The 15,006-nt window shown below is 30.3% G+C and overlaps 1 protein-coding gene across 2 annotated transcripts in view; it reads right to left on the minus strand.

Annotated features, from left to right (window-relative positions):
- LOC111709191 (A disintegrin and metalloproteinase with thrombospondin motifs 18) overlaps nt 1-15,006 on the minus strand; it is a 62,574-nt gene that overhangs the window by 16,543 nt on the left and 31,025 nt on the right. For both annotated transcript variants that reach the window (XR_002766806.1, XM_023482804.1), the window contains exons 9-12: nt 12,705-12,774; nt 6,100-6,168; nt 3,405-3,534; nt 1,452-1,609 (exon numbers count right to left, since the gene is read on the minus strand). Coding sequence is in view for 1 of the 2 variants with exons in the window: in XM_023482804.1 (XP_023338572.1) it covers nt 1,452-1,609; nt 3,405-3,534; nt 6,100-6,168; nt 12,705-12,774 (427 nt within the window). In the remaining variant the exon portion in view is untranslated. The remainder of the gene's footprint in view (nt 1-1,451; nt 1,610-3,404; nt 3,535-6,099; nt 6,169-12,704; nt 12,775-15,006) is intronic.

A 15,006-nucleotide genomic window follows, 5' to 3' on the forward strand; every position in this document is an offset into this window, starting at 1 on the left:
GGGGGGGGGGGGGGGTACCATTGCAAATTGTGAATGCCCCTTTTTGTTTATGACTGAGATGTTCTCCTATTTGTTGTAAAGTTATTTTTCATTTTTCAACTTTACCATGGGTAGCAACACTTTACAAGGATAAACTATTTATACCAATTTACTTTAAAACTTTGGATGTCAAAAATAAAAAGATACAAATATATTTCTCTAATGTTTTACAAAAAGAAAGAAAAAGATGAGTAATTTCTATAAAACAAAAACTATTACGTTGATAAATTTTATTTTATTTTTAATTTTAACATAGAAAATAATTTTTTGACACTCTGTCTGCATTTAAAAGTTTTCAAGTGAAAGAGTTCGACTTTTAGAGTGGTGCAATCCCTTAAAAGCTTATATTTAAACCTCTCTATCTGATGCAGCTTGAGTCGGTAATATTTTGGAAATTACTTTAAATTGAAAGAAATTAGAAAACAGTCCACATTTTGAAGTTTCATAACTTCATCCTCAATATATATTTTGTTGTTGGTTTTCAATACTAATATGAACGTCAAAATGGCTGAACCTATATTAAAGTATATTTCGATCGGAAGAAACTTTTGGAAATCCGCGAATAAAAACAGAAAAATTGGCTAAACATCTAAAAATGTATGAGAAACAAAACTTGAAATATTTGAACTTTTACAGATCTTAAAAATCTCAATTTACAATTAGTCAGGAGGAATAATGATTAAAACTAATAAGGAAGGGCATTTCTTTGTTTAAAGATGCATATTCTTTAAGAGAGAAGAATAAATTATTTCCGGAAACACAACATATAATTTCAAAATGGCGACGGCCAGCAGCAACTAGGAAATTGAACGCGGCACCGCAACACTCATTACGGACGGGAAACGCAATTTCTAAACAAATTTTACCCTTGACTGGTTGGATACTTAGTTTATGCAAACTTTATGCTTAAAATATCTTTTTTCTCATTAACATCTTCTTATCCTTCAACCTCAGTTTAGTCTGGGAAACAATTGCGGATTTTCCTGCTGAAAATGAAGAAATCCGCCAGTCTAACCTTTAATTGTCCATCTTATGCATCCTTTAAAACAGACGCACATTCTATGCAACACATTGCTTTGAATTCACTTAAAATATGAAGCGCGAATATCAAATCAGATTTTAAATCTTTGCCTTGGCCCCGAAATATGAACTCTGACACGGTAACAGCATTAAACACCACATATCTAAACCCATTTCAATTCCTTTCTTTTAACACTGCAGTTCATGATTTCAATTCCTCATCCCATTAGATTCATTTCTTTCTTTCACATATCTCTCCTCCCACCAACCTTTCTTTTTGATCTCTATACCATTTTTTATCACTTTTTCCATTTCCTTTCTGGCGCGCGCAAAAAAAACCGCGATATATTTTCTTAAAACTTAGTTATTCATCATATTATTAATTAATTTACCTGCACATGTCAAGTTTTGTAATGGCGACTGCAATATCGTAAACAGGAAGACGACGTTCTAAGAACAGATATTTCCCCATATCCGTGAGCGCAGACGCGGCATCAATCGCATCCCGGCCAACTCGATTCCGCTCGAGATACGGAGTAGCATCTCGACCCTAGAATATAAAGAAAATCAATATTGACAAATTTAATGTTAATTATGGTTTTGTTTTTACCCACCAAGATTGAAATGTTTAATGACGACTGGCCTAACCAAAAATGTATCAAACACTAACTTTTCTCAGTAAAGTCGTCTTTGAAGTTTCAATTACCTGTCTTTTTCGCATTCTTTGACATTAATTGCTTTTGTAATTTTCTATTCAACAGACCAAATCAGTTTTTGGATCGCACCAGTGGAAAATTGATTTGAATCACTCAGGATAAAGTCCAATTAGAATCCCCCCCCCCCCCCCGCCCCCCTCCTAATCTAATCCAATATAAAGTACTGTACAGGCCAATAATTTAAAATGAATTAGATACAGATATTGTTTGGGTCCGCCCTAGAACTCAATTTAATATTATATAGAGTACACATATTATCTATTTAAATTATGTGCTTACTACACCCAACCGAGCGCATATACATATAACATCTTAAAATTATGCCTTTTTTCCAAACTTATATAACCTATAGTTTTTTCCCTTATCCTTTCACTATCAAATATGTTTATGAAACTATTGTGTACTTTATCATTCTTCCTCACTTTATCGTGAATTTCATAATTAACGTGCTATAAAGTAATCATCGTTCTATAAAGTTAAATATAGCTGTACATTATAGCACGTGTGCTATAAAGTTTTGATTGGTTCCCGGATTTTCTCAAAAAAAAATTAGGATATTTCCAAAATATTTATTTTCAATTGAAATAAAAATATAAAATCTACTTTATAATTTGACTTCTGCTTTGTTTCAAAGCTTATTTGATCTAGAAACAGCCATTGAAAAAAGACAAATACACAAACGTTTCATAAAACTACCTATAACACTATTATTTTGACACGACGTGCTATAAAGTTTTGGAACTTAAATTTTCTCTATATCTCTAAGGTTTTCGCCTTTTTAGATTTTATTTTGTCGATAAAGAGAAAATGTCTGTCCAAAAACTTTTTAACACTGCGAACCAAAAAATCTTTATATATAATTTCTTCCGAGCCTTTAGTTTTCTATCTTCAGCGTAATTTTGGGTTTATCATACTCTAGGTTCAGTACAGGTTCATTACAGGTTTAGTGCCTGTACTAAACCTATAATAAACCTGTACTAAACCTGTATTAAACCTGCAATAAACCTTTACTAAACCTTTACTAAACGTGTACTAAACCTGTACTAAACCTGTACTAAATCTGTACTAAGCCTGTACTAAACCTGTCCGAACCTGTACTAAACCTGTTATACTTAACCTGTACTAAACCTTTACTGAATCTGTATAAAACCTTTACTAAACCTGTCCTAAGCCTGTACTAAACCTGTACTATACCTTTACTAAACGTGTACTAAACGTGTACTAAACATGTACTAAACCTGTACTAAATCTGTACTAAATCTGTACTAAACCTGTACTAAACCTGTACTAAACCTGCACTAAATCTGTACTAAACCTGTACTAAACCTGTACTAAACCTGTACTAAACCTGTACTAAATCTGTACTAAATCTGTACTAAACCTGTACTAAACCTGTACTAAACCTGTACTAAATCTGTACTAAATCTGTACTAAACCGGTACTAAACCTGTACTAAATCTGTACTAAACCTGTACTAAACCTGTACTAAACCTGTACTAAACCTGTACTAAATCTGTACTAAACCTGTACTAAACCTGTACTAAACCTGTACTAAACCTGTACTAAACCTGTACTAAACCTGTACTCTTTCAATGAAGGGTAATTTAAAATTAATAAATAAATAATTACCCTGGATATAATTATCCCAGCTATAGATATTTTAACACTAGGTCCCTGCAGCAGTTTATATCTCAGGTCTACACCATTCCAGAAGGAAATAACATAGCGTTTAATAGCAATATTGTCTTCACCGTGCAGCCTAAACAAAATAACATAATATATATATTTGAAATTATAATGTTTTTTTTATTCTAAAATATGATTATCTATAATTCTAAGATGTCAAATAATACATAAAGTTCATAAAATTAGTAACAATTTTAAAATCTACAAAAAGTGAAATACTGTGCAGGCAAAAAAAGTTTTAATCTTTGATATATTTCCAAAGAGGAGGAACTAATTCAAATTGACTTTTAAAAAGCCTAAATCTAACTTTTACTTAAAATTATAAGATTTATGAACCCATAGAAAAAAGCAGTAAATCTGGGAAAAGCTCAAGTCTTCAAATTCATAAGTTTCGTTCTCCTATGGATTTAAATCATTTAGTTTTCTTGTCCAAAAGTTTCCCGGATCTTCTAATTTACGAATTGAATTTTTAAAAAAATATCGGAATTTAAAGATGACTTAAAAATTGCTCGTGCTGATAATTAATGAAAAATAGATAGATTATTTATATAATTTGTTTCTTCAAAAGATAATCAGATGTTTTGACAATTTCAATGTTTATTTTTGGTGACAAAAAAAATAGTTGATCAAATTTTGATAATCGCAACTTGACAAGCGTTATATATATTTTATCTATATATTTTAACTATCTAAATCCCTTGTTCAATTCATTGTACTTTACTAAATGCTGAAAAGCTAGTTAACATGCACTTTTTGTATAATTATATTCTTTTTAAAATCTTTAATTTTTTCAAAATTTAAATAAAACATATTGTTCATGTTTAGTTTTTGTATTTTTAATTATTCTTGCAAAAGATAATAATGTACAATTATTTATTATCTTTTCTGAATTATGATAATCAATTCTTGAATCTTTAAAATTCTCTTTAAAAAAATCTAATTAACTTTTTAACAGTTGTGTGGTATTATTACGCATGCGTAATAAACATCTTCTCTACACCGTGAAATTGCGTACAAAGGTCGAGGCGAGAGCTCCAAAAATCAAGGTTAAGCGTAATTAGAAATAAATTTTTTATANCGTGCCCCCGGTGCAACATTGGCAACTTTTTTATTCAATAAAATAAATCTGTGTCATCAATTTTGGAACAAAAGGCTGAAAATGGATTAGAGTGAAGAGAGAATAAAGAGAAAATTCTTTGCTTGAACAATTTATTTTAAAAGAAATGTTTAAGCATTCATATTCTTAAGTGGAATAGCAAGTTTTTTTATTTATTATTTTTTTTTTATACAGTTATTGCTGAAAATGGGCGCAAAAAACGAAAGCAGAATCAACAAAATCTTTTTAAATCTTTTATACATAAAATTACAAAGACCTTGGGCATTTCAAAGGCTATGATTTCTGTAAAAAAAATTTCAGTTTAAAATTTAAAAGCTTCACATCATCAGGTTGCAAAGATAAAGACTTAGAAAATTAGAGTTTGCGGCAAAGATTCTATTCCTTTGGAATATTTCTTAATAATTATCCGCATATAATGGACAATTTTTTGTTGTTTTTAGTTTTTTCTATAATTACTTAGTCTAACTATATACCTGTATCCATTGTATAGTCTCATATATACCTGAATCCGCTGTATAGTCTAATATATACCTGTATCCACTGTATAGTCTAATATATACCTGTATCCGCTGTATAGTCATATATACCTGTATCCACTGTATAGTCTAATATATACCTGTATCCGCTGCATAGTCTAATATATACCTGTATCCACTGTATAGTCTAATATATACCTGTATCCACTGTATAGTCTAATATATACCTGTAGTCGTTGTATAGTCTAATATATACCTGTATCCGCTGTATAGTCATATATATACCTGTATCCGCTGTAAAGTCTAATATATACCTGTATCCGTCGTATAGTTTAATATATACCTGTATCCATCGTATAGTCTAGTATATACCTGTATCCGTCGTATAGTCTAATATATACCTGTATCCACTGTATAGTCTAATATATAAATGTATCCATCGTATAGTCTAATATATACCTGTATCATGCATCGTACAGTCTAATATATACCTGTATCCACTGTATAGTCTAATATATACCTGTATCCGCTGCATAGTCTAATATATACCTGTATCCACTGCATAGTCTAATATATACCTGTATCCACTGTATAGTCTAATATATACCTGTATCCACTGTATAGTCTAATATATACCTGTATCCACTGTATAGTCTAATATATACCTGTATCCACTGTATAGTCTAATATATACATGTATCCATCGTATAGTCTAATATATACCTGTATCCATCGTATGGTCTAGTATAAACCTGTATCCGTCGTATAGTCTAATATATACCTGTATCCACTGTATAGTCTAATATATAAATGTATCCATCGTATAGTCTAATATATACCTGTATCATGCATCGTACAGTCTAATATATACCTGTATCCACTGTATAGTCTAATATATACCTGTATCCGCTGCATAGTCTAATATATACCTGTATCCACTGCATAGTCTAATATATACCTGTATCCACTGTATAGTCTAATATATACCTGTATCCACTGTATAGTCTAATATATACCTGTATCCACTGTATAGTCTAATATATACCTGTATCCATCGTAGTCCACGATGACCAGAATTTCCGGAAAAATCATGAACGGAGCTTGACGCTTCTTCCTGCAAAAAAATATTCATTAAAATATTTACATTTTCAAATATTTAAAACAGATTTTCATCTTTTTAATTTTCGTCATTGTAACTTATATTCTCCTTTTGATGTGAATTGTAAATGAAGGAAATATCTCTTGCATTAAATTCTTTTACAAATGTATCTTATGGTGCTCTAATACCGAGAATTTTATAAAACAGATCAATTGAATTGTATTTTATTTGAGATATAGTATTTCTGATAAGTAATATTTTAATAACTTTGTATTTTTTTGATATTTACTTTTTGGAGAAAGTTTTACAGTATATGCAATTTTACAATGTTTTTTTTTGTGCATAAAAAATCACAAATCCTTCAAAGTTTAAATAAACATATCAAGTTGTTTCCCATCACTAAGCTCCCCTACCCTTGTAGTAATATAAATGTAATAATACATCTAGAATATTTATTGACCTGGATCACGAATTCATCTTAAATAATTTTACACGTGGGGGTTTTAATTATAATTCACGCAACCTCTCTTCTTAAATATCAACCATCTTCATTCAAATTTTACTTTAAATTCTTTAGATTCCAAAATATACTCCCTAGCAACACAAACACTAACCACGGACAAAAAAACTATTTTCTAACCGTTGCCTGCCCTTAGATGCCTTAAACTTTTTTACAGGGGGAAAGGATGGGGTAAAGATACTTTTCTGTAAATAAATTGTTGCCATTTTTCAAACTCAAAATGTTATTTATTATGATTATATTGGATAAGCGTTTTGGAACATTGTTTAGCTAAATACTACCGGCTACTGCATGCATGGATACCTTGCCAATTCTTAGCTTGTAAATCCATCATGTCAATTTTTTCAGATTCATCAATTCATTTATCAGCATTTTCATAAACTCACATCGTTCATTGCTAACTGTGATTGGAGTTTAATTACCAAACTGAACGAGCTATTATAAAATCTAACGAACTGAACGAGCTATTATCTAATATTACGAAAATAACGAGCTATTATAAACCGAACTAGCTAGTATGTAATCTAAAAAACAGATTCATGTACGACTTACGAGCTAAAATATCATCTAAAGCGCACTGAACAAGCTAATTGCTAATCTAACGAACTGAACGATTTGATATCTAATCTAACGAACTGAACAAACTATTATCAAATGTATAACAATATAAACGAGCTATTATATAATCATCTAATCAAACGAACTTTACGAGCTATTATACAATCTAACGAACTAAACGAGCTATTATCTAATATAACGAACTTAACGAGTTAATATAAAATCTTACCAACAAAACTACCAAGTATGTAATCTAAAACCTCAACAAACGAGATAAAATAACATCTATAACGAACTAAACGAGCTATAGTAACTAATCTAACAAACTAAACGAGCTATTATATAATCTAACGAACTAAACGAGCTATTATCTAATACATTGAACAGAATCAGCTATTAGCCAATATATCGAACTGAACGAGCTATTATCTAATCTAATAAATTAAATGAGCTATTATATAATTGAACGAACTGAATGAGCTATTATATAATATAACGAACTGAACGAGCTTTTATCTAATATATTGAACTGAACGAGCTATAATCTAATATATTGAACTGAACGAATTATTATCTAATATATTGAACTGAACGAGCTATTATCTAATATATAACGAACTGAACGAGCTATTATCTAATATATAACGAACTGAACGAGCTATTATCTAATATATAACGAATTGAACGAGCTATATTCTTATATAACGAACTGAACGAGCCAAAATCGTTAAAGGGACTGTCGCCGTTATTTCAAGTGACCCTCAATATAAAGAGTTGAAATTAAGTTCCCAGTCCCTTTAACGTTGAACACAAAACCAAAAATAAATCAATTTTACATATTTGAGTAATAACATATTTTGTTTTGAAGTTAAAGTACACACATCAACGCTCTAATTATCAACCAATCAAATTCTGGTTTTTAGATTGAAAGCCTGTGCTAAGGCTGTGCCCAACCAGAAATGTGCTTACACAGTTTAGTGCTTTACTGTCGTTTTCCATTATATTTGATTCATATAACAAAATTTAGCAAAATGAAAGAAAAGCAAATTTTTTTAAAAATTCTTTCTGAACATTTGCTTTTTTAATCATATCAAAATTTAACTTGGAAGAAGATACATGCCAAAAACCTAAAAACAATCAAAGAGATTTACAACACCTTGCCCAACCCTGAAGGTGAGTGAAAAACAGGAAGTAAGTAACGGAAGACGTATTTTATCTAAGAAGAAGAAGAGGGGGGGGGAAGGAGGTTGAATAAAGTTTAGGATAAAATGTTTAAATAATCCATGGTATCTAACCTTAATCTGAATCTGAATCTGGTTAGCATGAATATTTACGTATAATACAGGGTATATATATACCATTCAGCAGTTTAGGATCTTAGATGTAGGACACAGACAACTGTGGACTAGGAAGATTACTGTTAGACTTTGTCTAATCAAGAATTATTAGACGATAATCATGATTTCTCTATAAATATTGTCATTATTACCGACTCCCACCGCTTTGTCTAATCAAGAATAATTAGATGATAATCATGATTTCTTAATAAAATTGCGTATTTATCGATGCGGGTTGTCTGCAAAAGTGGTGTGCGGATTTCTTGTTAAAAGACACATATCAAAAATGTCCCTTCAAAATGTAAGTCAAACATGTCCATGAAAACATGAAAACATGAAAATAAAGCTGATTACTTTAAGTAAAACTAGAATATGGGTATGAGTATGAGGATGAATATTTTTCAGATAATTTTTAATGATTTTCGGGAAAGAAATGATAAATTTGACATCCAAAGGCAACTTTTTTCATTCTTATTAATACTTTTTACACAAAGATTCTTTGATTAAATCATTTAATTTCCCCAATTTAGCGAATAAAATACAAAACATTATTATGAAAGCAAATGTATTTTCTGTAAGAATAAGAGAGAAAATATACACCCCTGTAAGAAAAAGACTGGGAACGCCCTGAACGCTTTATGTCTCTACAAAGTGAGAACACCTCCTCCCAAATATATATATATATATATATTAAATGACAGTATTTAAAAACGTTGTAACAAAACCGCAACGTAACTTGTGATTTGCCAAATGCAAATAGCGGATGCAAATTTAAAGGGAGAATGCTTCTTTACAGAGAATTCAATATAAACCTTTCGCAATGGACCCTCTACAAATTCTTTGCACTTTGAGAGGCAACTTCCTGGGTTAGTAGAACACTTTTTGCTGAAGTTTTTAAAATTATTTTAATTTTCGTGAACAATTCCATAAAAACCTGTTTAATTAAAAAAGATAAATTTCCTAAATGATATTCAATATTATGCCTTATCATTTATTCTCCTCTTATATCTTTTTATGCGTAATGTAGCACATTTTAATCTATTCTATTTTATTATGTTCTATCCCATTCTAATAATTTATCTATCTATCTATCTATCTATCTATCTATCTATCTATCTATCTATCTATCTATCTTTCTGTCTACCTAATCTATATATCTATCTTTCTTTCTATGTTTCTGCATTAATTTCTTAGTGCAAGTGCCCGTTGGATGATAACTGGGCCTATTATAGAACTTATCCGATAAAAATGGCAACAAAACATGAATTTTGCACCAATCTTATTTAAAGACATTTAGATGTAGATATAAACATTGAAACTGAGTTTTTTCAAAATTTTCTATGCTTATATCTTTGCAACCTGATGGTGAAAACCTTTGATATTTCAAATTTGGACTATTAGACCTAAAACAAATTTTCTGCAACTTAGGGTTGCAAAGATATAGAGATTACACATTAAACTTTGTGGCTTAAACTCTTTTCCTTTGAAATTAAAAAATGCTTTACGAAAATATTAAAACTGCTTCTTTAAATATTTGCAATATAAAATAAGTAAATATTTAAAATTTATGATTGACGTCATTTGCTGCTCTGCGATTATGAATTCTATGACTTGATACGCATACTCGTGACTGTTTATAATGACGTCAAATATTGGATCCGTTGAACCCGGAAATAATTTTGACGCGGCATTCAGTGGAGTTATGCGCTTGCGCCTCTATATATCTATATAGGTGGGAAATTAATCAATTTTTCTCATCGCGAGAATATTTACACACGATTATGATATGTTAATGGACCCAAATTACATTTTAGACAAATATTTTGAGTTCGGTTCTTAAAAATAACATTGATAACATTTACGATGATTATTAAAAAGCCTTATTATTAAACTTGTTTTACAACCCTAGTTTTACGGAGAGTTTTATCGAATAAAACATTCTATGCATAAAAACCAGTTTTAATGAAACAACCGCTTAATCTTACATGTCAAAGTACAAGCGTTGGTAGTTTGTTTTTAACATAATTGCTGGGTAGGCAATCTGCGTAATAAATAGCAGGCTAGCGTACATATTTCTTGACACTCACATGCACATTTTATAATTAACTGAATAAATACAAAGGCGCGTAAAAACGCAAATTTACGCCAACAATAAGTGCCCAAAATTTGCGTATTTTAGAATAACAAAGAGAGACATCAATTTACTGTTTACGCATAAACCGAACCTGCGTCAATATATGCATAATGCAAAGAATCATGCAAGAAATGCGCCCATCCTTAATGACTGTAGTTATATTTCATAATTTTTGCAAAAAAATACAATAATAATAATAATAATAATAATAATAATGATAATGATAATAATAATAATAATAATAATAATAATAATAATAATAATAATAATAATGATAATAATAATAATAATAAAAATAATAATAATAATAATAATAATAATAATAATAATGTGTTGGGTTCAAAGATTAAGCGTAGGTTAGATGTTTAAACTATAGACACAAGGAAAATGTCAAATTTACGTGACATTATTACTGTCAAACTTTGAGACCTCGTAGATTCTTAAAATTTGATTTCATGCACGCGTATTTTTTGCTTGATCATTAGAAAGAAATTGAGACACAAACTCAAATTTTCTAATCAATATATCTTTGCTACCTAATGGTTTAAACTTCTGATATTTCAAACCTAAATTATTGAATCTTACAGAATTCAAAGTTTGAAATATCTAAGATCTACAACAATGTACGCAAAGATATAAGGCTTAGAAAATCAGAGTTTTTGGCGAAAATTCAATTCCTTTAAAACTTTAATTTACTTTAATTTGACGGGAGTTTCTATAACTTAAGCTTTCAGTGATTTGAAATATCACCAAAAAGATGCATTTTTCAAAGAGCTTTTTCTTCAGATTTTTATTGAAAATATAATTTATATAATTGCAAATTTTGCAGTTTTTACTTTTATAATTATACTTCCTACACATTTACTTGGTCGGAACAGCCTGCCTAGTGAACCCGGTGTTATGTGCTCATTTAAGGGGGTTAGAAATATCAAGAAGCTGCAAAGGGACTTCAAACTCTTTTGGTAAAAAAAATTAAGGGGCCAGAAGGTGAGAAAAATACCGTGTCCTCAGCTCTGGTTTAAACATGACATGAATATCTGGGGGTTAAAGAAGGTTAAACAAATACCGCAGTGCGTGATTGGTGATTGAGAGGGGGTTGAAAAGGATTTAAAAAATACCACAAAGTGTGTGGGGGTTGAAAAGGATTTAAAAAATACCACAAAGTGTGTGGGGGTTGAAAAGGATTTAAAAAACACCACAGAGTGTCTGAGGGTTGAAAGGATTTAAAAAATATCACAGAGTGCCTGAGGGTTGAAAAGGATTAAAAAATACCACAGAGGTTGTGGGGGTTGAAAAGGATTAAAAAAATAACACAGAGTGTCTGAGGGTTGAAAGGATTTAAAGATACCGCGGAGTGTCTGGAGGTTGAAAAGGATTTAAAGAATACCGCGGAGTATACAGGGATTGATTAATGGATACCGGATAGGGGCAGGTTCTTCTTCTACTAAATCCACGCTGGATTAATCTAGAGCTACAAAAACATTTAGTAGATATTTAACCTGGGAGAAAGAACCCCCCCCCCTCATGCCAATCCTCCCCCCTCCCAATTCTTTTTAATTATAAAAAAAATATTTCTTTTTAATTTTCCTAATTTATATCCTGCTAATTTGTCTTAATTTATATCCTTCCTCAAATTTTTCCTTATTAATTTTTAATCAAACTTTTTGTTTTTGTTTCTTTTGTTCAATTAATTAATAAGAATGAGGTTCTTAAAGAGACTGGCTTTGTAATTTTACGATTCAAAACTGTTTTCCTTTATTCCTTTCTCTGATTAATATTAATCAGATAAAGAAATCGCTTTTTTCTATAAGAAATGCAATAAATAGAGATCCCCACAATTGAAAACAAACAGTTTTAAAAATGAAAAATATGAATAATGAGAAAAAGACTCGCCACTTCATGCAAAGAATAACTTCAAATTGCTTTGGCTCTTTTCTCATTCTGATTCTCATCCTTCAAACTTCATCTCATCGTTTCCTCTTTCATCCTTCATCCAACTAACCTTGAATGAGTTTTATTCTCTGGGGTTGAAAATGTTTCTGGTTTTTCGTCCTCATCCGTCTCCATTATTTCTAAATAAATACAAAAATATAAAAAATTAAATAATTAACTGTAATTTATCCGTTTACCAATGAATCAATCAATAAATATATCATAGTGTTGTTATAATTCCAAATAGTCCAACGAAATTGACACACATCAGTAGTGCAGTGTTCATAAATCCATTTTACTTAAAATGTTGATTTTCCAGCTATACTTGTAAACCTATTTGCTCTAAAGCAACATCAAACATACAGAATATGTCGATTTTCCCATTCCACAATATTATGGGTCTCTCTTTATCTATGTATCTTTCTATCTTTCTGTCTGTCCCAGCTGTCAATCTGTGCCTACTGTTTTATTACCCGCTGTTATATTGTGTTCTGAAATTACTGACTAAAGGGAATGAATAGTCGGACATTTATGTATTCATATATATATATATATATATATTATATACATATATATAAACATATATTCTCATGTTCAGTAAGTACACTAAAGTAAATGAGTTAAAAAGATTTCCTTGGGATTCCACGTATCATGTATACGCGTATCAGATGGTTCTAAAAGTTTTTTTAAATAAATAATTATTCGAATCTGTTTTAGTTGTACATGAGATTTTTGTATATGATTATATATTACAAAATTACATTTTTTTATATGCATAATGTTATATAAGATATTTTATTGCTTTTAAGAATTCATTTATAAAAACGTGTATAAGAGGAGGCACTTCCATAGCATAGAAAGTGCTACGGCTAAGTTTGCATAAGGTATATTTAGCCTTTGCAAATCCATCTTTATTTTGTTTGTTAATACTACGATACTAGGGTAGAAATAATTCCATCCTTTCTCGTTTCTCTTAACGTAGTAAACAGTTTAACTAGCTTTTCTTCAAAACAGCTTATTCTAAAAGTAATAGCATTCTTTTAGGATTTTAAGTTTGAAATGTGTTTACTGCTAAATCTTAAAAATGTTTTAACAAAATTAACACACTTGGTTTTGACTGTAAGTGTAACTCTGCGTAATTTAAAAAAAAATATAGTTTTATTGTTTATGTACCAGTAATAAAAGGCCTTTCTGTCCTATAAAATACAGAGTAGTTTTGAAAAATAAGCATTGCTTAGTGCTGACTCCGAAAACACGACTATTTGGGAGAAATAAACGTAGTTGAAAAGATAAAACTGATTGTCTTTGTAAAAACTAATGTGACCGTCTTGTTGATTAACCCTATTCCTGCTGGGGGGGGGGGTCAATTTGACCCCCCTGTAGTTTTTTTACATAACTCAAAAAGTATTGGTCTGAGGCTGTTGAAATTTTCTGACTTTTCTTACATACCCAAAGCCCTCCCTTTAGGCCTAAAACCGGGCTTTAATACTAACTGCCTGAGTCCTCAGGCACACTGCCTGAATGACTGCTTTTGCCTGTAACAAACTAAATCTTTTTTTTGACCCACTTTCACTTGTCAGATTTTGATAAAATTTAGCTTTTTGGAAAGCCTATGACATAAGGAAACGGATTGCACAAGTTTTGCGAAAAAAATTGCAAATTTTTTGCAAACAACCTGTCAAAGGAAATTTGCACATTTTTTAGTTTTTCTTGATTAAAAATCAGGTTATTTAAAATTTTGCAAAATTTTTTGCATATTTGAAATGACATGGTCAAGGGCTTTTCAAAAATGTATAATTTTTCATTTTTTGGACAAATTTTGTTTTAAAAGAAAACATGGCTGTCTTGTAAAAAACCTGGCAATCTTATAGAAAACATGACTGTCTTGTAAGAACATGGTAGACTTATAGAAAACATGACTGTTTTGTAAAAAAAAACATGACTGTCTTGTAAAAACATGGCTGTCTCGTATAAAGACATGACTGTTTTGTTAAAAAAAAAACATGGCTGTCTTGTAAAAAAAACTGTCTGGTAAAAAAAAACATAGTTGTCTTGTAAAAACGATAAATGTCTTGTAAACACATAGCTGTCTTGTAAGAAAGCATGACTGTCTTGTAAAAACATAGCTGTCTTGTAATAAAAGATGAATGTCTTGTAAAAACATAGCTGTCTTGTAAGAAAACATGACTGTCTTGTAAAAAAACGACCATCTTTTTTAAGAAAGTCTTTGATCTAAGAGAAGAAAAGCTAAAGTTTACAATGGTGGTAAGCGACCAATCGGAGACTTATTGTTCAACCCAGGGATAAGAAAAGGTTGCCCTTTACAGAGGTAATTACCCAAACTTCAGATCTTTATTTTACAACTTTTAGAA

The sequence above is a fragment of the Eurytemora carolleeae genome, unplaced genomic scaffold (genome assembly GCF_000591075.1).
Source record: "Eurytemora carolleeae unplaced genomic scaffold, Eaff_2.0 scaffold550, whole genome shotgun sequence".
NCBI classification, from domain to species: Eukaryota; Metazoa; Arthropoda; class Copepoda; order Calanoida; family Temoridae; genus Eurytemora; species Eurytemora carolleeae.